The sequence below is a fragment of the Glycine soja genome, chromosome 17 (assembly GCF_004193775.1).
Source record: "Glycine soja cultivar W05 chromosome 17, ASM419377v2, whole genome shotgun sequence".
Lineage (NCBI taxonomy): Eukaryota > Viridiplantae > Streptophyta > Magnoliopsida > Fabales > Fabaceae > Glycine > Glycine soja.
The window spans coordinates 41,180,744-41,202,387 of NC_041018.1; the positions used below are offsets into that span (position 1 = coordinate 41,180,744).

The 21,644-nt window shown below is 32.9% G+C and overlaps 4 protein-coding genes across 7 annotated transcripts; 3 read left to right on the forward strand and 1 right to left on the reverse strand.

Moving 5' to 3' along the window:
- Positions 1 to 259: 259 nt before the first annotated feature.
- LOC114392670 (glucose-induced degradation protein 8 homolog) lies at positions 260 to 3,150 on the forward strand. 3 transcript variants are annotated; one of them, XM_028353878.1, is made up of 7 exons: positions 260 to 404; positions 1,170 to 1,311; positions 1,709 to 1,898; positions 1,977 to 2,055; positions 2,140 to 2,251; positions 2,392 to 2,474; positions 2,698 to 3,150. In XM_028353878.1, exons 1-7 carry the CDS (start codon positions 372 to 374, stop codon positions 2,746 to 2,748), a joined length of 690 nt encoding a protein of 229 aa, XP_028209679.1. In that variant the 5' UTR covers positions 260 to 371; the 3' UTR covers positions 2,749 to 3,150. The 3 variants fall into 3 exon arrangements, with proteins under 3 accessions (XP_028209679.1, XP_028209680.1, XP_028209681.1); XM_028353879.1 differs by having other exon boundaries at positions 262 to 404; positions 1,751 to 1,898; XM_028353880.1 differs by lacking the exon at positions 260 to 404 and adding an exon at positions 425 to 527.
- Positions 3,151 to 3,717: 567 nt separating this feature from the next.
- Positions 3,718 to 9,297, reverse strand: LOC114392404 (tRNA 2'-phosphotransferase 1-like). 2 transcript variants are annotated; one of them, XM_028353531.1, is made up of 8 exons: positions 9,036 to 9,297; positions 7,854 to 7,964; positions 7,391 to 7,538; positions 6,594 to 6,683; positions 5,532 to 5,586; positions 5,093 to 5,215; positions 4,230 to 4,286; positions 3,718 to 4,071 (listed from the first exon to the last, which is right to left on the reverse strand). In XM_028353531.1, exons 1-8 carry the CDS (start codon positions 9,206 to 9,208, stop codon positions 3,947 to 3,949), a joined length of 882 nt encoding a protein of 293 aa, XP_028209332.1. In that variant the 5' UTR covers positions 9,209 to 9,297; the 3' UTR covers positions 3,718 to 3,946. The 2 variants fall into 2 exon arrangements, with proteins under 2 accessions (XP_028209332.1, XP_028209333.1); XM_028353532.1 differs by lacking the exons at positions 3,718 to 4,071; positions 4,230 to 4,286 and adding an exon at positions 4,296 to 4,597.
- A 4,181-nt stretch (positions 9,298 to 13,478) lies between these two features.
- LOC114393983 (probable GTP-binding protein OBGC2) lies at positions 13,479 to 18,337 on the forward strand. Its single transcript, XM_028355515.1, has 10 exons — positions 13,479 to 13,613; positions 13,689 to 14,155; positions 14,721 to 14,812; positions 15,253 to 15,336; positions 15,726 to 15,803; positions 16,168 to 16,368; positions 16,456 to 16,563; positions 17,187 to 17,261; positions 17,445 to 17,623; positions 17,794 to 18,337. Exons 1-10 carry the CDS (start codon positions 13,480 to 13,482, stop codon positions 17,891 to 17,893), a joined length of 1,518 nt encoding a protein of 505 aa, XP_028211316.1. The 5' UTR covers position 13,479; the 3' UTR covers positions 17,894 to 18,337.
- Positions 18,338 to 20,035: 1,698 nt separating this feature from the next.
- Positions 20,036 to 21,226, forward strand: LOC114393131 (ethylene-responsive transcription factor ERF043-like). Its single transcript, XM_028354394.1, has one exon. It carries the CDS (start codon positions 20,271 to 20,273, stop codon positions 21,132 to 21,134), a length of 864 nt encoding a protein of 287 aa, XP_028210195.1. The 5' UTR covers positions 20,036 to 20,270; the 3' UTR covers positions 21,135 to 21,226.
- The last annotated feature ends 418 nt before the right edge of the window (positions 21,227 to 21,644 follow it).

Genomic DNA, 21,644 nt, shown 5'->3' on the forward strand with positions numbered 1-21,644 from the left:
TTGTTACCTATAACAACGACAAACAAAACGTGAGAAAAGAAATATGTATAATAAAATTTAAAATTAGTAACAATATATTTCTTTCTTAAAATTTCTAGTTAATACTAGTTACTTACCGTTAATAAAATCTTAGTTGAGGACTTGAGGTTGAGGGTGCGGTGTCGTGTCGGCTTGTGGCGGCTTCTTCAGTTCCATACTTCTATTCCATTGGTACCCTTTTCTTTCTGCAGCTTATATATATATATATATATATATATAGACGTGTAGTAATATAGTTAGTAATAACCAATTACAATACCCTTTTCTTTCTTTTGTGTTTCTTGCTTTCTTCTTCTTCGCTTTCGTCCCTTTTCGGAGTATCCCTCCCAACCATGGACGTTGATCCTTGCCAATACGAACAAATTGTACGTTTCTTTTGCTTCTCCTTTACCTAATATTGCGCTTCCATTCCCCTTTTCTATTTCACTCTACTCTTCTTTCTTCGTTATATTTATATTGATGATTCTGGCTTCTCCTTTTGCAGCAAAGTAAGTCTAAAACGATTTTCATTTTTAATTCTATTCTATTCAATCCCTAGAATGTTTTGTTTGTGATGCATTGGTCTTGATAAGTCTCAAATCAATTGAAATTATGAACTTGTCATTTCATATGCACAGCCGGACTGCATTATTGTTCTCTGTGTAACCTGTTTGTATGTAGAAGGGTTTGTAGTAATTTATATGCTGTGTATATTTTGGGCGTTGCCATGGTATTTTTTTTTATTGAAATCTGATTCGTGCTTAAATATTTTTCTATCACGTGCTTAAATATCATATTTAAGTAAATAAGCTGTTGTTTTGAGGATTTTTGAAAACTCGAGCTAGTTGGGATTTGTTGAGGCTTGATTCTTTGTTGTTTCTGTGGATCCATTTTTCTACTTAATTCTATGATGGAAAATATTTCAATTTAAGCAGTTCCTTCTTAGCTGTGTTTTTTGAACTTGTTTTTTCTGAGAGAGAAAAAAAACTGAATTTGAGCTCATGCAGCATTGCTACTTCTAAGATAACTGTTGTATATGTGGTTACTATTAGGTGCTTTATTTGTTTCTGCGTGTGGACAATTATGAATTCCGGGTTATATACTTATATTATTTCTCTTGTCCATAACTTTTGGTGCTAATTTCTGTACAGGCTATAAATGAAAAAGATGTCAACAACATCATTCTGTCATACCTTATACATAATTGCTACAAAGAGTCATCAGAGTCATTCATTTCTTGCACTGGGATGAAGCAGCCTGCAGATCATTTGGAGAACATGGAAAAAAGAAAAAGTAGGTTTTTATTGTTGTATTTCAGTTTAAAAGGTGGATTGAAGACCTTTGGTTGCTTGTGAATGTCATATTTTATTTGCTTGTGTACTTCAAACCCTGCTTAGTTGTCACTGTTGAGAGATTTGTATCATATAAACATGAGCATTGGATTACTGGACCTCAAATTGAAGGGTGCTGAATCAATTTTTGCTCTTAATGCCACTTGAAACATCTAATTGGGTTTTTGACAATGTTGTCTGAGTTTTGTCAAATATACTGTTTTCTTGCATACCTTTGAACTAACATATCTTGTTGCCTTCTCTTGACTTTTTAATATTTCTCCCCTCCTCTCCACTTGCAGAGGATGCTGGGGATTGCTTCCTAAATCTAAATTGTTTGTAATTGGTGCATATTATAGGTAGTAAGGCCTCCTTGATGGATAAATTTCATTCATCTTTAGGAATCTTTCACCATGCATTGGAGGGAAATGTACTTAAGGCGATTGAGCTCACAGGGCAGCTGGCACAGGATATTCTGGAGAACAATAACGATTTGCTGTTTGATCTTCTAAGCCTTCATTTTGTAGACCTTGTCTGCTCTAAGGAATGGTAAGATGAGATTAATTTTACTTCCAAGAGAGCATGTTGCAAACTTCTTGCTTTCATAGAATCTCATGTTATTGGCAGGGCAGAAGCTTTGGAGTTTGCTCAGACCAAGTTGAGTCCTTTTAGTGTGAAGGAGCAGAAATATATGGAAAAAATAGAAGTATGTTTACCTTTTGCTAACAATTTATTGATACATGAGTGTGCTTTTAAGGTTCAAGTAAACATAAAGCTGCCCTTGATTCAGGGTTTTATGTCCCTTCTTGCTTATGAGAATCCAGTGGAATGCCCAATGTTTCATCTGATTGGCTTAGACTATCGGCAACAAGTTGTGGATAGTTTGAATCAAACTATTCTCGGTTGGTTAACTTCACTATACTCTGTATACTTAATATATATTTTATTGCAAATCTCAATACTTTGTTCTATCCCTGCTAAATATGATCTACAGTCTTTGTCTTTTTGTTTATTTTTTTCTGTTGATGTTGGTGATGGCCAGCACACTTTAACCTTCCCATCCACACTGCCATGGAGCGGCTTATACAACAGACCTCAGTAGTTAGACAATGCTTAAGCCAGGAGGTTAGGCAATTGATAATTTTCCTGTTTCAGTTTTAGTTTTCGATGGCAGCATATTTAAGCTTTGACACTAATTCTGTCCAACTGATAAACCATTTGTTTGCTCATCTATTTTTAAGAGCACGTAAGCACCCGCACACAAGTGCAACAAGAGATGTAACTACTTTATTGTCCACAAATTAATTAGTCAGTGTTTCAAACTGATTCCTTCATTTGCTCATTGCAGGATGGGGGGCCTCCACCATTTTCCTTGAAGGATTTTCTTAAAAGTCAATGAAAAGCAGTTAAATATCCACTGGGATGTTGAGGAATGAAGCATGTGTACATTGTGCCTTTTTTGCCACATAAGGGATTGGTGCATGCATGATTTGATCACTAGTGTAAAGTTGTCTTCGTATACTTTTGTATAAATTTTTTGGTAGCAGGCTATCTAGATCTTTCGGGTCATACTGCATTCTTTAGGTATTAGTGTTCCATGAAAATGGAGAAAATTGCAATTCTACCGGATTAAGATAATATTTTCTTTCTGGGGAATTTGATCTAATTGTGGCCTTAAGATGTCGTCATTCTTCCATAGTTTTCCACATTTTAGATTGTATTCAACCCCTTGTGAGGTTTAGATGACAACCATATACATTTTTTTTCCATGCCCTAATTTTTTATGCAAAACGCATCTACATCTTTTTGGCTAAATGTTCGGAACATAAAAGAAAAAGATATGATAATTCAGGCACTCTCTAGTCAATCAATTAAATCAATTGATAAAAAAAAAAGTAAATTTGTACCATTTTGCTTCCTGACATTTGATTTTAAAAAAGTAATTTACTTATATATATATGAACTATTTTTAAAATTTTAGAAATATAAATATATTTTTTATTGTTTGATTATGTTAAAAATATTTGATTTTATCTCATGTTTTATTATTTATTTTTAAGCAAAAAAATGTTATTTAAAAAAAATGCATAAATACGAATGTGATACATGTCAACCCATGGGAGAAAGCTTGGCTGAGAAGTGGAACACACTCCTTCGAATATTATTGGTTAAAATAGATTAAAAAAAAACTATAAAATCTTTACACACATATATTGGTCAAAAATTGATTAAAAACTATAAAACTGATTAAGAGGGTAATTAGCATAATTTTGAAATAAGGATGAATAATTAAAAATTCAACAAGAAAATATAACTGATAATGTTACATAATGCTCTATCTTTACACACACACACACATATATATATATATATATATATATATTCATTCCGTCAAAAGAAAATCTTTACATATATATAACTCAATCTGGCAAAAAGAAAAACATAGTATATATAATTCAATGACCCAAAGTAAACTTAATCATTAAAAAAAACAAAAACTAGGAATCAAGTAGTAATTCTTGTGAGAGGTTTACACAATCATCTAGTAAACCTCAACGTACTGTGATCCTAAGTAAAAGCAAAATTGTAAGAGAACTTTAAAAAGGAATGGGCTGTCTGCTGGGCCATGATTCTATCTTTTCAAAATACTTGGCAGGAACAACACCATCAAAACCTTCCGTCAAGATCACCTTGTTGTCAGAAATGTAAAGCTTCATACCTTCTGAAATAGGATGAAAAAATATATAGAGAAGTAGCTATCAGTAGTCTTATTTGTTGTAGATTTTACTCACTATCAATAGACAACAAAAAATCCAACATTTCAAGATGAACTTGTAGACATTCAGTTCAGAACATGTTTGGAATATTGTCATATCATACCTTCTAATGCTTTTCTAACGTCTAGAAAGATCAGAACATTGACATCCTGCCTCATACCTGGAAAAATAGATGTAGATAATAAGTAACAGGCACACAAGAGGCCAGTCAAAGTACTAGAACTTACTGCAACTAATGAAATAACAGAAAACTAATAAAGATCACTCTACACATTAGGACTTGAAAAGCCGAGACTGTTTTCTTCAAAGAATTGAGTAAAATGGTCTATGCAACAACTATAATATTCTAAACAAATTTCAAAGGACACAGTAACTCCCTTGTCAGCCAAAAAAAGGGGATTTCCAATTCCGAGGTCTCCACCCTCCAACAGATAGGTTGCAAAGGGATAAAGTGATGCGAATAGATCCAAGCTGTGATCATTAATAGTAACTGTGAAAGATATTGTATTGCTAAATTGAAACAATTATCTATAATAGGATTGCAGAGAAATGATTAGTCACTAATAAAAAGCACTAAAGTATACAGGTATTTTGCTTCCAAGTTACTGACTTAACTAACCCATATTGAGACTTCGGAGGATGGACAAATTATTATTTGAATCTCTTTTATGAAATAAGTTTAAAATTTTTAATATTCCGGCTTTCGGGGGAAAACACACAAGTGAAAGGGTAGGAGGCAAAACAAGAAATTTTTCATTTGGATTCCACCTTTGGTACAAAGCTACATTATCAATTATAATAGACATCTTGATTGTCATTCCTTCTGTATTTTAAAGCTGAGAACCATACTAACATCCTTAATATTCCTGAAGGAAAATATACTTGCCTAACAAAAATAAAACAAAATATCTAAATTTAAATTTCAATAAGTAAATAGGATTCATTTTAAATAGTATATCACATTACCACTAATTACTTCTCCATCTGTTGGTAAACCACAAGAAAAATGAACATGCAATCTCTTCATGCGCTTCAGACCAGATCCTAGAATTGATTCCAGGTTCTTTCTGTAGGTTCCATGCACACAAACTGTATAGTGGCAAAATCAAGCATATGAAACAAATAAAATAGCAAAACAGAAGAAAAAAAAATCCAAATTTATAGAATGACTTGAAAAGACAGATATACAGCTCTTCAGTAATTAGAATTGTGTTCATAAAAGATAGAATATGCACTTCAGTAACCATAAATAGCAACATATCCGCCATTCAAAAGATAATTTTTAAATTATAAATATGTACATAACATAATAACATAACATTCAGAAGTGAATGCATTGCAATGTACAATTTTCACCAAGACTCAAGTATATCATAAAAAAAATCCATCTCAAATAAATATGCACCTGGAAATTCTTCGGCTGAAAGGATTGGTTTCAACAAGCTTTCAGTTTCAACGGCCTGCAGACGAAAAGTCAATAATTGTACTGTAAGGGAATATACAGCCAATGGTTAAAAAAAATTAGCTCATTGACAGTAGAAACCATTAACTATTATCAACATTTCTCTGTTTTCAAGACAGAATATTAAGCTGTAACAATCCCAATTTCTAACTAGTGTTCATTCTGTTTCAATCCCTTGATGTTTTGCCTCCCTCAACCTTCAGGCAGTGTAGAACAGGACAGAACATAATACGTGAGTTATGTTCTATATGTTTGGTGTCTTTTAAAATGAGAACAGAGCATAGTAAGGTTAAAAATAGTGTTAGTTTGGTTCCACCTTGGAACCAAATAGAACAGACTTTTCCACTCCATTGTGTTCATATGCCTAAGGCTTTGTTTGGATAAACATCTCCATAAGCACTTATAGGAGAAGAAAATAAAAATATAAAGTGAATTAAGCTTCTTTCATAAGATAAAATAAACTTATGTACTTGAATTTTACATAAGCTGATGTTTGCTCATGGAAGCTCAATGCATCTTACCTTCTTATTTTCTTCCCCTATAAATGCTTAAGGAGAAGTTTATCCAAATAGGACTTAAAACTACCGAACAATCTAAAGGCATAAAAGGAAAGGAACAATAGATCATGTTAGTTACATGACAAATATGTTTTATTTTCATTACTAACAATATCATATCTAAAGTGCTTTTGGACTTTATTTAACCATGAAAGTAATGGATATATATGAAGTCATATTAGCAGTTCTTATAAAGAAAACAAAACACTCAGGCAGTCAATAAAAGAAAGAGAGAATAAAGCAAGACATTAATCACTAGTAGAGTTTTTCATTAATGACATCTGAACATGACAATAGCTAAATCAATTAAACAGAAAATTCAGTGCATTAGTATTTGAATGCATTACAGAGAAAGGACCTAATTACTTTAAGTTCTATTATTTCTTCAACACTTCAAATTTCAAGAGCAAATTGGATATGTCAACACTTGATAAAACGATTATTTTACCTTTACTGTGTGGCCTTGGTTTGCACGTATTAGTAGTTCCCCATTCTCTTCTAAGAGGCTAAACCGCTGCTTATTATCTTTTCGAACAGCCTGAGAATAACCAAGAGATATTTTAGAATAAAATGTTTTTCTTTCAGTTAATTCATATGATAATGAGATAGACTTTGCAACAAATACATTTAAGTATAATTTAGATATAGAAGAGGTTAAGTAAGCATATGCATAAATAGTCATTCAAAACCAACATAACATACAGACATTACATAGAATTAAGTTAAAATTAGAGTAGGTTAAAACCAGTCATACAACCAACAAATAAATTCTTTGGCTGATAAAAAAAACACATGAAAATGTGTCTAGTCAATTTGATAAATTATTAACTTATAACAGAATTAGTTGCTGAAAGCAGAAAGAACGGATCAGGTAAATTCTTAAGCTGTCAACCATATCCTGACGGCTTTTACAAGAGAAAGACAAGTATCAATCTTCTAAATTTCTACGGAAGTGAGGAAGGAAACTACTAAATCAATTCAAGGATAAAGCGCGTAATAGTTTTCGAAGTTCAAAGTGTCAATATACACAATGCAATGAATTGATCTTTAATGCTTCATAACAATAAAAACCATATTGATGAGTCTAGCTAATATCAACTATATGACAGTTTTATATTTTCACCCAAATTCTTCTCAGATAATTTGATGCAAGAATCTAATGACAACAGAAATGGTATTGACACAGCAGCATAAAAAATGGAATGAACATGTGTTGAGAAGAAAACATATATGAAAACAACTGACCTCCCTAATATCATCAATAGTGTGCAATTTCAGTGGAATATTAGCAAATGTCTTCAGATTCAGCTTTAGCAAATCATTAACTTTTACATAACCATCACTCCGCATATTCAAATTCAATTCAGATGCCATATGCCGTAAAATTCGTGTCCTTCAGATATCAAACAGATAAATTGAGTGAAGTTTCTTCATACAAGAATCAATGACAAAACAGCTTATTTAAGACATATCACAAAGTTCATTCTCTCTGTTGTTCAAATCTGAAGGCAAAGACAATATTGCTTACAAGGTTTCCTTTGCCAAACTTCTTTCCACACATATAAAGAATAAGAATACCCACTTTGTGATTTGTAATACAAAAAGGAAAAAAAAATGAAACTCATATTTGGCAGCTCTGAAGAAAGGAAATAAAAGAGGAAATGTTTATGAAAAATAAAAAATGATTAGAGGGTCAGGTAATGCTTACAGGAGTCTACCAAGAGAATCAATTTTGTCCTTTCCTGAGCCACTCCCACCTCCACGCCCTCTTGTTCTCTCTCTATCATTTCTCATATCAAAAGCCTTTCCTCTGCCAGTGCTGCCCATAAAATATCAAAAAGCATAAACTTTCTACTTGATTCTGTAATCGTAGCTACTGAGTGAAGTGATAAATGCATAAAATGTAAAGCAATCAATGACACAGAAACTTATTCATAATATTGAATCACAAGCATGGAGTAGGAATTCCTGAAAATCCAATCCATTTCCTTTGTTTTCAGCTATAGTTGCCACCTGTCCTTGTAACCAACTTGACAGAGTCAACACACAACTCAACAGTCATCACATTACCTCACCTCTCCCATTAAAATAGACCTCGTCCTCGAGGTCAAAGTTAGGATAGTGCAGCCAGAGGCAGGAGCAAAGTCCCAAAGTGAGTTGTATCATGCCAAGCCCGTCCCCATAGAATAAGAGTTACAAACTTACAGTATACCCACTCCATAAGTCGTATCAACGCATGCCCACAATTCTCTTTACTGTAATCACTTACACAGAAGTGATGTAATCACAGCATTGCAACAGCGCGTCTTGAGCTTCAATCATCAAGAGTTTTGTACATAACTACATCTCACTAGAACACAACAACATGAGTGCATCATTTTCCAATAGAATCTATGGATCACCAACACCAACCATGCAAAGCCAACACAACCCCTCTATTCCACCTCCTTGAGTAGTGAAAACATCAAAATGCTCAATCACATTCGGCCCTTGATTAATTACAGCCCCCAAGAATTCATCGACAACAGAAAGATAGTCATCTCCAAATACAACTGGTATAGCCACAATCCCAAATATAAAGAATCACGTAGTTTCTCATTGCAAGTACCAATATTAACCATGAAAAGGAACTCTAGTAGCATAAAATTGAGTCAACAAACCAAGCAACACACACTGGCCACAAAATCTAAACCTTTTCAATTCACAATCCAATTTCCTAAACCAATCAAACCCTTAAAAATTCACAACATTTCAACAGAGACATTAAAATTTCAAACACTGCCCCTTGATTTTGTTGTATCAATTCAAGACTGAAAATAAAAAACAACGAGTTTGATAACAAAAAGAGAAAGGAAACTCGTGAATTCCGAGGAAGAAGAGAGAGGAAAACCTCGGAGAGGCGTGAGCGTACGAGGAGAAGGGGTTGCTGCGGGCATTGTTGTCCATTGGAGCTGAGGCACCGAGCCTGTGAAGCAGAGAGAGGAATATGGGAGTGACACGTGGACGCAGGAGAGCGCAGTGGCGTAAAATATTGGTGCTGCTGTTGGTCACTGAAGCAAACATGGATTGAATTGGAATTTTGAGAAGAGTAGAATGTGGAAGAAGCGGTGTACAAGTATGAGGTTTTTGCAACGGTGGAGAAAGAGTCTTTACCCTCTTACCCTCAAAAAATAAGTTTATATTCATATATTTATTACCATTAACGTTTGTGTACTTGATCAACTTGTTCAAAATTTAAATTCTTATTAAAAATAAACTGTATTAGGAAAAAATATTTAGGTTGTGTCCAATATCATTGATTTTGTATGAATTATGGACTATGGAGCAATGCTAGCTGAAATTGACTACACTTTCTGAATTTTGGTAATCATCATGAAATTGTGATATATAAAAGTTACCTTAAGGAAAAGTTGTTAGATTCTGAGGTCATATTAATGGGAAGAAAAACACGTAGGACTTTTTTTATATGATAAAGCATATTATAGGAAATAAGCAAAGCTTCAGTAAAAAAAATAAAAAATAAAGTAAGCAAAGCTCCTTTATACGAAGGAAGCATTGGAGATTTATTTATTAAGGTGACACAAGATGTATATGAGGCATGTATTCATTTTGAAAATGCACGAAATTTGAATTTCGAATTAAGACTGTTTCGAATTTTGAAGATGTATATTCAGAAGTAAGCTGTTTCGAATTTTGAAATATAAGTTGAAGTAGTTATACATGAAGTCATTAAATAATATTATATTTGTGTATTCTAGAACATTGTTGTATAGTGTTAAAAATCATAGAATTCCATTGTTAATATTATCACTTAATTATTGGTTCAGAAGGTCATTTTTCGATGGATTAAATTATTATCACTTAATTTCTTAAATATCAACAATGTTACACATCAAAATTTGTTATTGGTTCAGAAGGTCATTATATATATATTTATTATCACTTTTTAATAAATTTATGTTTCTTTATTTTGATACATCTTCAGTATTCCAATTTCTACTTCTAGTTATCATTAGAATTATTATTTAAATCTAATGATTATCAAGATTAACTTTTAAATCGAAAATACTATTATTAAATCTACTTAGAAACTATCATACAAATCACTATATGATACAATTATAATTATTTATGGATATTTTTTTTTATCAAAATTAGGATCACCATATGTATTAAATATTAAACAATTTCCTGATAAGTTGAAAACTATAGGATTGTTTGTTTGATATAAAAATAACTTATAATTGAAAATGAATTGTATGTCTCATTTTTAAATATTTATTTATTAATAGAATCATTTTAGTGAACATTGATCCTTCATAATAATAAACTACCTTTGAAGAAATAAATATAATTTCCATGATTAACACCTCAATCACTTATTTTATTCCCTATAAAAAAAATATTATTTTTATCTATCTAAAATTTGAAATTAGTGTTATTTTCTCTATAAAATGAGAAAATTCTTATTTGAGTCGGTGTAAGATATTTTTCTTTAATTTTCATCCTCCAAAATCAGAAATTACTATTTTTTCCTGCTCTAATATTGAGTTTAGGATAGATAAGTCCTTCCATTTTTTTATTTAATGTAAGCTCTACATATGTATTTATATTTAACTATTACTTAATTTTTATAAATTTTAAAAATATCATTTAAAGAAAACTTACAGATATACTTCTTAATACAGGCTTCAATATTTTTTACAATTTTTTTTATAAAATTCACTATCAACAATAAAAGTATGATGAAGAAAGAGAACAATAGTGTGTTATAAGCAATTCAAAGATCAACAAGACGGTGGAATTATAAGGTATAAGGAATGAAAATAACATGAGAAGTGAAAAGGAACAAAAGAGAGTATAAAATTTAGTTGTTTGATTAAGGTAACAGAATATAAAACAGATGAAATATTTAAATGAAAATTGATTGAGAGATAAAAAAAAAGAAATAACTTGATTAATGTAATTCCTATTATACCCCTCACTGAATACATAGTTTTCTCCTTTATTTTTTATAACAAAATTGTTTTAGTAAATTTATTAAAATCGGTAGCATACAATCGATTATACTTTTCTGTAAGTGAATCCCAATTGGGTAATAATTGATTTTGGTGCTGGGGTGTTCTTTGTTCGGTCCATTCAGAAAAAAAAAATTATACTTTTTGTATAATTAATTATATGCCACTTTCAAAGCAATTTAGTTAACAGTGGCCAAAAAAGACAGAAAAAAGTGTGATGCATGATGAACATGGGGTTACCAACGAAAGGATCAGCTTAAGGCACAACAACAGCAAAAGAAAAAAAAGGAAGAAGGGTTACTTTTGTTAATTTGAGCAAAAAAAACGTCTCCCTCTTTTTCTTCTTCTTCTTCAGAAACGTCTCTGTCTTTCATTTTACTATAACTTTCTTTCTTTTCACCTCATTTTGAGATGAAAAGCTAACACAGGACCCACTTACTTTTTTTAATCTTTCACACTAATTTATTTCTATCAAACAGACGTGACTTTTTACTTTTATCTTATTTTATCTCAAATCACTTTGAACTCTCTTTCGGTCTCTTAAACCAAACACTACCCAACGGAAATTAAGAATGAAGTGAAAAGCAGCGAGGTGTTGGTGGACGGTGATGTTTAATTTTATAATCTTTATGTATTTTTTTAAATTAAAAAAATAACTTTAAAATAAATGTTTTTTATATAAATATATTTTTAATAAGTAAATAAAATTTATTTCTTAAAATAAATAAATAGAAAATCACTTTTTTAAAGTATAAACAATTTAAAAAAACATACTGAAAAAATAAAAAAAATTCTTATTTTATTAATATAAGTATTTTTAACAAATAAGTTTAAATAAATCCAATTCTGATCTCATTTCATATTTGCTTGTGGGATCTTAACCAACACAAATTCATTGTTAAGGTTAAGCCAATTCAATTTCCCAATAATGTAAAAATTTATTTTTATATTTTTTTAAAATGAAATTTTAATATTAAATTTTATAGAAAATAAAAACTATGTAATTAAAAATATGTTTAATGATTTACAATACAAATATTGACTGTTTTGATCAGATTTTGTTTCCTGACAACGCTAATAATGTTTTTAGATTGTCACCAACTAAAATTTAAAATGACAAAAATATTTTTGGTTGATGTCATGCAAAAAATCTTGACTAAGAAAATCTTGATTGATGTCTATAAAAAAATAGCTTGTGTCCTAAAAATCTTGGTTAAGAGTTAAAGTTGCAAGCAAAAATATGAGTGAGAGTAGTCATCTCTCCAAAAAAATTTCAAATTATTTAATTTTTAGAATTAGAAATCCCACCATTTTAATTAATCAAAATACTAATATTGTAGTTCCCTTTCAAATATTCTATCACAAGTTATTTTGTCATAATCATTTTAAATTTCCTAAAAAATGAATTCTCTTGCTTAATTGACACATTCAAACCCACAATAATTTAAATAGAAATTTAGAATGGGCTGGTATTGTAATTTTTTTTTGGTGTTTATTGGATCATATATTTTTTTGTAACGCTATGTAATCTTGAATGATTATATAGTAAGATTATTAATTTTTATAATAATTTTAAAAAAGTTTATAATAAATTACTTTAAAACTTTTATATAGAATGTCAGTTAAATCAAAATTCTCGATTTTAAAAAAACAAGGTGATTAAATATCTCTATTTTATAAAAAACTTCGTACCCCATTACCTAGAGGCTCTTCACAATACAGCATAAAAATTATGAATTGAATAAAATATGAGAGATTAAAATTATATTTTAACTTATATTATTAGTATAATTTTTTGTATTATCAACTAATCATAAATTATTTTATATATAATTACTAAATTAATTATTATTAGATAAATGTGTAAATTTTTGGTTAAAAAAAGGAATGACACTAGAGGACTTAAAATAACTTACACAACTTCCTCAATCAATTGAGTTTAACCATGATAATTGCAAATAATTTGGGGAGATTATAATCTCTAATTTCAGTGTTTTCATGTTTAAAAAAATTGTTTACAAAACAATCTAGATGTTTGATAACACAACTAAAATTTAGAAGAAGAAAAAATCTTCTAAAACATAAGCTAATTTTTTAAATATGATTATTTTTCAAAAAAAAATAAATTCTTCTTTTCAGTTGCTTCCATGGTCTCTTATTATGTCAAATTGGATTATTTTATTACATTCAAACAAGATTAATTATTTTAAAATATTTTTTTCAGTAAACTTATTTTTGAAAAATAACAACAATCAAGTGTAAATATAATCGATTATTAGAAAAATTTAATTTACGTAACTATCCCATAAAAATGAAATGGGGTTTCTCGAAAGAATCAGTTACTCACACTCCGTTGGTTCCTCTTGTACCGAAATTCGGATAATGGTGTCTCTAATTTCAACATCTCCACCTTCTTCATCTTTCAACATTCATCCCTTCTTCTCTCCAAGGTACTACTCACTCACTCATTCATTCATTCTTCTTCTCTCTCTTTATTAATTAACACTGTCCGCTACGTATAAAAGGGGCGTCCAATTCAGACACAACTGCGTAAATTACAAACGGAAAACGGTACGGTGCGCCGTCACCAGCGCCGACGCATCTCCTCCGCCGTCAACGTCGTTGGCCAAGGAACCTCACAAATACTTCGACCACGTCATCATCACCGTTCGCGCCGGTGACGGCGGCCACGGCGCGGTGCTGAATCAGCAGCAGCAGCAGCAGCAGCAGCAGCAGCAAGGAAAAACGAAGTTGAAGAAAGGGAAAGGCTCGTTGAAGAGGGACTTCGACGGATCCCTCATTCTCCCCATGGGTGGCCACGGAGGTGACGTCGTGCTCTACGCCGACGAGTCCAAAGACACGCTGCTGGAGTTTCACAACAAAGGCCGCTACCACGCCAAACGCGGTGGCAACGTTGATGCCATGGGCGTTTTGACTTCGATGCTTCGCGATGGACTTGCTGCACCGACGCTGCGTATTGCTGTTCCTGTAGGTTTGTATGCTCTGGTTTTGTGTTTTAATCTATTTCGTCAATATAAAGGAGGTTTAATTATAAAATTGGTCCCTTAATTATAATTAAAAGTTCAATTGGTCCTTCAATTATTAAAAATCCCAATCAGGTCTTCCAATTGGTTAAAAACACTACACATTAGTTTGGTTGTAGTGTTTTCAAATAATCGGAGCACCTGATTGAACTAACCAAGTTGGCGGAAATAAATGATACAATTGTAGTGTTTTTGAACAATTGAAGGACTTGATTAAACTTTTTAATAATGGAGGGACTTAATTGAAGTGTTTCTAAAGGACCTGATTGAACTTTTGATAATTAAGGGATCCAATTGAACTTTTAATTATAATTAAGAGACGAATTATATAATTAAGCCTATAGACTATAAACAAACTTGTTAGAAGTATTTCATTTTGAACCTCTATGATTAGCTTTGTCACATTAGAAAATGGAAATATTTCATTCTGGTTCTTTTTTTTTTTTTTTTTTGCAAGGGAGATGGTAAAAGCCTCTGAAGAATTAAATTTGATCGTGTTTATAAATGTAACAGGTACAGTTGTGAAAAGCAAACGAGGGAAGATGTTGGCTGATCTAGCACAACCTTGGGATGAAGTTCTTGTTGCGAGGGGAGGACAAGGAGGGGTACTATACATACATATTTAAAATTCTTTTAAAATCTGTTTCTTTTTTTTTTTTTTTTTGTAATTGAGTTATGAATCGGGCTCATTTAATCCATTAAAGGCATTGCTGGATTGTTTACTGGTGTTAGATAAGTTGTACTAGTTCAGATTGGTAATAAAATAAAATAATTAGACCCTTGGAGTTCATATATACATATAAATAATTTTGGCACAACAGTAAAGTTGCTGCCTTATGACCTTTTTTGTAAGTCATGGGTTTAAATCCTGGAAATGGTCTCTTTGGTTGTGGGGGTAAGGATGCATACATCTACCCTCCTTAGACCCCGTTAGGTTGGAACATTGTGCGCTGGGCTGCCCTTTTTATTCATGGCATATACCTATTTCCAGTTTGTTATTGTTGTACTTTACACCTGAATTGAATTTTCTTTTTTGCCTACCCAGATTAGCTTGTTAGAAATGCCACAGCATAAAAGGAAAAAGATGATGGCTCTGACAACTAATGTGATGAGAGATGACTCGGACAAGGTAAAGCTTATTGTGTATGGAATATTTCCCATAGTGTCATCCTTGGTATCAGTAGTAGCCTCTTGTAGTTACAAATCTGTGCAAATTGAATACTCTATACAAGGATATAATCAACAAGGTTCTTCTCTTGCTGTTCCTGTTTAATCAAAGTTTATTTGAATATTGCAGTACAGAATGAGTGACCAATTATTTTGTCCAAGATGCATGCTCATTTGTCACTATTTTTGCTGTGGGTCTCTAGATATATGATTTTAAATTATCAATTCTAATATTGGGCTTTGTCTGGAATCTGGAAACAGTAGACCAGTAGGATTTGAAATTTCCTCATTAGCAAGTTGTGTTCCTACCTCACCATAAGATATAACATTATCATTTTAAAACTTTTACAGGTTTTAATTCACGGTCAACCTGGGGAGGAAGTTAAGCTGGAGTTGATCCTACGAGTTGTTGCTGACGTTGGTCTGATTGTAAGTTTTGCATCTATACATAATGCCCTATTTATATAGCAATCGGTTGTCTCACTTTTATCTTTATAATAACTATATATTGTGTCTTGATGTTGATGAATCTTATCTCTATATCAAGGAAGATAATTTTTTCATTGCTGGGAAACTAAAATATTGGTTTTACCATGGCTTGGAGTTTGTGAAAGATGACAAGGAGTGGTGTACTAGATCTTCAGTGTTTTTTTCTTCTTTTTTTTCTCTCTCTGTTGTATGAGAACATTTGTTTGTTTAGTGAACAAAGGTCAATTGTAATTGGTTGTTTCTTACTCTTTGTCCTCCAGATGTTTTCATTATTTGCTCAAAGACCAAGTTAATCTTATTGTAGGGACTTCCAAATGCTGGGAAATCAACACTTCTGGCAGCCATTACACTTGCAAAACCCGATATTGCTGATTATCCTTTTACAACATTAATGCCAAATCTTGGACGCCTTGGTGGTGATCCCAGCTTGGGGGCAGGAATGTATTCATCTGAAGCCACATTGGCAGATTTGCCTGGTCTTATAGAAGGTGCTCACTTAGGAAAGGTATCAAATATTTTTGTTCTTGTCAAATGTCCCCATTTTAAACCATTGAGATGCTAAATATGAAGGCTTTTTGTCTTTCGCATTCAGGGTCTTGGTCGTAATTTTTTGAGGCACCTCAGGAGGACCCGGCTATTGGTCCATGTTGTTGATGCTGCCACTGAGAATCCTATAAATGACTACAGAACTGTCAGAGAAGTATGTATTTTACCTTTTATGATTGAATATATTTTTTATCCATTCAGACTTGGGTGTTTTATTGGTTCAACAGCTTTATTTGAAGTTGTAGGTTATTCATTTTATAACCAATTAGAAGGGAGTTTTACTTGGAAAATTTATCTTATTATCTCTGATTAATTTCGTCTTAAAAATCATCTACTTGTAAGTAAGATGTTTACTCCTTTTAACCATTGGTCTTCCAATCTTATGGAGTACTTTGGTTAATATGGGTTGGGTATCTTTATCTTATGTGGTGGGGTCCTGATTGGGTTTTCCTTTGTTTTTGGAGGGTGACACTGTAGGTGTCTTGTACTTGTGTATATCTCACCAGTACCTCTGGTACTGCTGTGTTTTTTATTAATAATATATATTTTCTGCCTTCCAAAAAAAAAAAAGATGTTTTATTGTTGATGATCACAACTCTGTTGTTTGTCTTTGGTATTTTGAGTTAGCTAGGCAAAGTATGCAAATAAATCTCTCATTTAACGTGCAGAAAATAATCTGTGGTCAGACCAATTTTTCTTGTTGAAATGAGTTTCCCTTTCTTATCTGTTTTTAATCCTGCTCATGCTCTCACCATGACAATTCTTCTGTTTTTGCAGGAGTTGCGCATGTATAATCCTGAGTACCTTGATCGACCATACGTTGTAATTTTGAATAAGATTGACCTACCAGAGGTATGTGGCGTTGGAGCCTCTATGTGGGTTACATGTTATCTTTTAATTTCCTTTTATTTTGAAAAGGGAGGGACTGTGCATCCTCCGGTCGGTGATTGTGTGATTTGGTGAGGGTCATGTATGTTCAAGAAAAAGTTAAAATTATGTCACGTAACAAGCATTTTCACCTAATTTTAATTTTAGGCAAAGGACAAACTTCCATCATTGACTCAAGAAATTATGAGAATTGGCAACGATGGTGCTGCTTCCGATCCAAAACCTAGCCCTGAAGTTCTAGATCCATTGTCTGATGAAACTGACAGGAAGGAAAAAAGACTTGAGGACTATCCACGACCTCTCTCTGTTGTTGGAGTTAGCGTTCTGTAAGTGCTTGACAGTTTGTTTTATATTTTATTTTTTAAAGTGTTTTTCTTCTTCACACGTGTAGTAATTGTGTAGACAATTTATTATATTGTACTTTATTATATTACATTACATTATACTTTTGATAGTACCCTCATTGACTTTGGTAAAAATTTCTTGTTGCTTGCAGAAAGGGTATCAGGATTAACGAGATGTTAAAGGAGATAAGGTCGGCTTTAAGGAAGTGCTCAGATTCCAAAGAAGCATTGGCTTTCAGCGTGCCACCTTGAGAATCATGTGCTATTATGCTTTCTTAGAAAATGTTACAGTTCAACGAGGCTTTTTTTTGGCAAAGATTACACGTAAATTGGTTCTGGTATTAATTTGGCTTTACCAGAGAACAGAGATTAAGAGAATTATTACCAGAGTTCGTTTTAGAGAAATACTCGTGAGTCTGATAGTCCAAGTTCCTCGAACTGATGTTGTTGTAAGCATCAATTTGGCAATTTGATATGATAAGTTACATCATATCATCTGGAGTAAAAATGTAAAAGATATATGCAATTTCTATGTCAAATATTACTGCAAGAATCTACTAGTCCCATGCTGGCATGGTAAACATTATGAGAGACAATGTCGTGTATGGATTTGGATTCTCTGCATTCACGCAGTCATTATTATGGACTGTTTGATAATCAGACGGTTAGTATTCTAAAGGTATTTTTTGAGTTGAATTTACTGAATTATTTATAAACCGTTAAATCTTTCATCAGACGGTTCTAATTGTCTGACTGCTTGAATATGTGATTTTTCCGACCACAGGGAATTCGGATCTGTCGTGTATAATGGAAGTCTTTGTGTATGCCCTCTCACTTGCTATGTTAATCTTCTAGATAAATTGTTAGTACAAACAAAACAACCTAAGCTGGGGTATTGAGTTGTGTACCAGTTAAAGCCATTTTTTACTTGTACTTGGCTTCATTGGGACTTCCATGACACCTTAGCAATGCCAATTCATGGATCTCTATGAGTTGCTTACTCATGTGAACATGAACGATATTTGCCCTGCGTCTATGCAACGTGTTAATTGTTTTCATATAACTGGCAAATGGTAGTTTTGCCAGCTAGAAGCAAAAATAGTGCTTATCAGCCTTACTTTTGAGTAGAATGCTTGGAATATAGTGTAACTGCACATTTGGACAGACATGGCAAAACAAACAAATGTAAAGTTAGGAGATAAACTTAATACCCTGGAGTCATGGTTTTGGAAACCTCAAAATTGGACAAAAGAGGAATGACTTGTACTTGTAACTGTTCTTTGCTGATACCCTCTACCGTACACACTACACAGAGTTACACCAAAGCGTGCTGTGCACTCTTCCCAGATAAATTAGAATGGCCTTGGTGTATACAAGTATTAAATGCAGGTATTAAATTAATATAGTATAATATATCTATACTAATTAATAACCAGTTTCTCCATCCACCGCTGTTACCTTTGTGGTTAAAGCTTTGTCAAAGGGACCCCTATTGTTATGACACCAAGCCACTTGAGTTTTTCTTACTTTTAAGTATTAATAGTAAATATTAATATTTTTAATAAAACTAATAAATTCATAATTATCGATAAAAAAAACTAAATTTTGAAGAGATGTTCTGCATATTTCTTTTATATTTAGACTTCCCAAGGATATTCCTTACCGGTGCTTAGAGGAACCACTTTTTTTATTTATTTTGCAAACAAAAGAAATTAAAAAGGTACTTACTGACTAGTGTGAATGTGTGGGTGCAAAAAATGCACATAAATGAAAATAGTAACACAACATAAAATGTCTATCAACTTTGGTAAACTGACACGTGGTGCAAGTGGCACTTGTGATGTCTCAGTCCATTTGATCTGGTTTTGGCTCTTTTAAGGTAATACTAATACTGGTGACTGTTTCCAATTCCACACTCTGAAAATCAACTAGGATTATCAGTTTCTCTGGCTTTTTTTTTTGTTATTGTCAGTCATTTCATGTGATTAAATTTTTATTTCCTGGTCATAGTTATCTTGAACCGTACGCGTTTCCTCCAAAAGTCACCGCACCCATCCTCTAGTAAATTGCTAAATATCCAAATCCAAATTAAACCCAAAGAAAAAAACAAATAGCATTTAACAGATAAACACCCATTTATTCAAAAGAAACCGCTTTCTCTCTCCCCACTGCTTTTAATTTCCCATCCCTTATCTTTCATTATTTTTATTCTGCATTCATGGCCTCATTTATTTCACACAATAAATATATGAAAAGAAAAAGAAAAAAAAAAGGGAAATCAAGTTAAGATTTTTTTCTCTCTCGATTGTTCGCCACCTGAGTTTGTATGCAAACAAAGGCACGAGCCAAGTGTGTAGAAGAGAAACCAACAGTGAGGCTCATAGTTGACACGATTAGCCTGGTTCATCATGCCAAGTAGCTACTTAACTCCACTAAGGGCCACGTTTCAAACACTTGGGATTACTATTTACTCTCTCTCACATTTCTCATCTCAAAATAATATAAATACCTGCATTCCCATATCTCTCACAACAAAAACAAAAACAAAAACCCTTCTCTCTTTTCTCTCTCTCTCTCTCTTTTAGTAACTCCCCTAGTTTGTTACAAATATTTGTCCATAGTGTGTGCAATGCTGAAATCAGGCATGGGAATTCAGGAGAGAAAGAAGGTGAAGAAACCTGCACAAGCCAGTTCCAGAAAGGGGTGTATGAGAGGGAAAGGTGGCCCTGAGAATGCTACTTGCACCTACAAAGGTGTGAGGCAAAGAACCTGGGGAAAATGGGTTGCTGAAATACGTGAACCCAACCGTGGTGCAAGGCTCTGGCTTGGAACCTTTGACACCGCTCGTGAGGCTGCTTTGGCCTATGATGCTGCTGCCAGAAAGCTTTATGGACCTGATGCAAAACTCAACCTCCCAGAACTCTCTGTGCCTTATGCTGCTGGAGTGATGAATCCTTCTCACATGCAACAACAGCAACAGCAACAGCAACAACCTCAGGTTCCCCAAATGATGATGCAACAACAACAGCCTCTCGTGCACCCTACCTTTGACCTTGTCAATGTCACTCCTCATTCTGATTTCAACAACAACAGCATCAACATCCTCAACAACAACCCCGTGGTCTCTTCCATGGCTTCTTCTTTTCTTGCAGATGCAGCAGCACCCGTGTATACCAGCTGCGACTCTATTGTCTCTCTTCCGTTGTCTGCAACCAATTACACCACCAACAACACGGTGCCGATGGAAATGGACGGCTACTACTATTCCTCCATCGCTGTGGAGAGCAAGGAGGACGACATGTTTCGCCCCTTCTGGGGTCCAACAATGGACGACACCATGCCTGTGTCTGATGAGTCCATCTGGACTGAAGCTGCTATGTCTCTTGATTATCCTATTGTTGGAGGAGGAGGCGGGTTCGGTAACAACCGAAAATTCTTCTTTGGAGAAGCTACTGCGTGGGACTCCCTGCAAACTCCTTCTTTCTGCATGTAAATTGTCATCGGATGAAAGAGACAGACAGTATAGCAATAAAGTATTATGTCTGTGATAGTGAATATCTTACATCATCATCTGGATTATCACCTTTCATCATCTCCTGGACAGTCTTTGATATATACATAAAAGAGATATGTGTATATATAAAAGTGTGTACAAAACTATGGGGATTAATTGGGGGTGTCAAGTATATAGATTTATGATTAGCCAGTATATATATTACTTAGATGATAATATATATTTACATCTTATAGTTAAAAACTTTGTCTGGAGGACGTCGTGGAGTAGCATGGCATGGATCATCTATTGTATTGCTAGAATATTATTATAAAAATATATTATTAGTAGTATATATATATATTACTTTCTTGATTTTATATCTCTATCTTAAACTTTAACTTGAAAGTTACCCTATTATATAACTCTTATATCAATGTGTAAGTGACATTATTTATTTCTTGTATCAGTATGAAAGGTAAATAATTCGTAAATAAGGAGTAATATAAA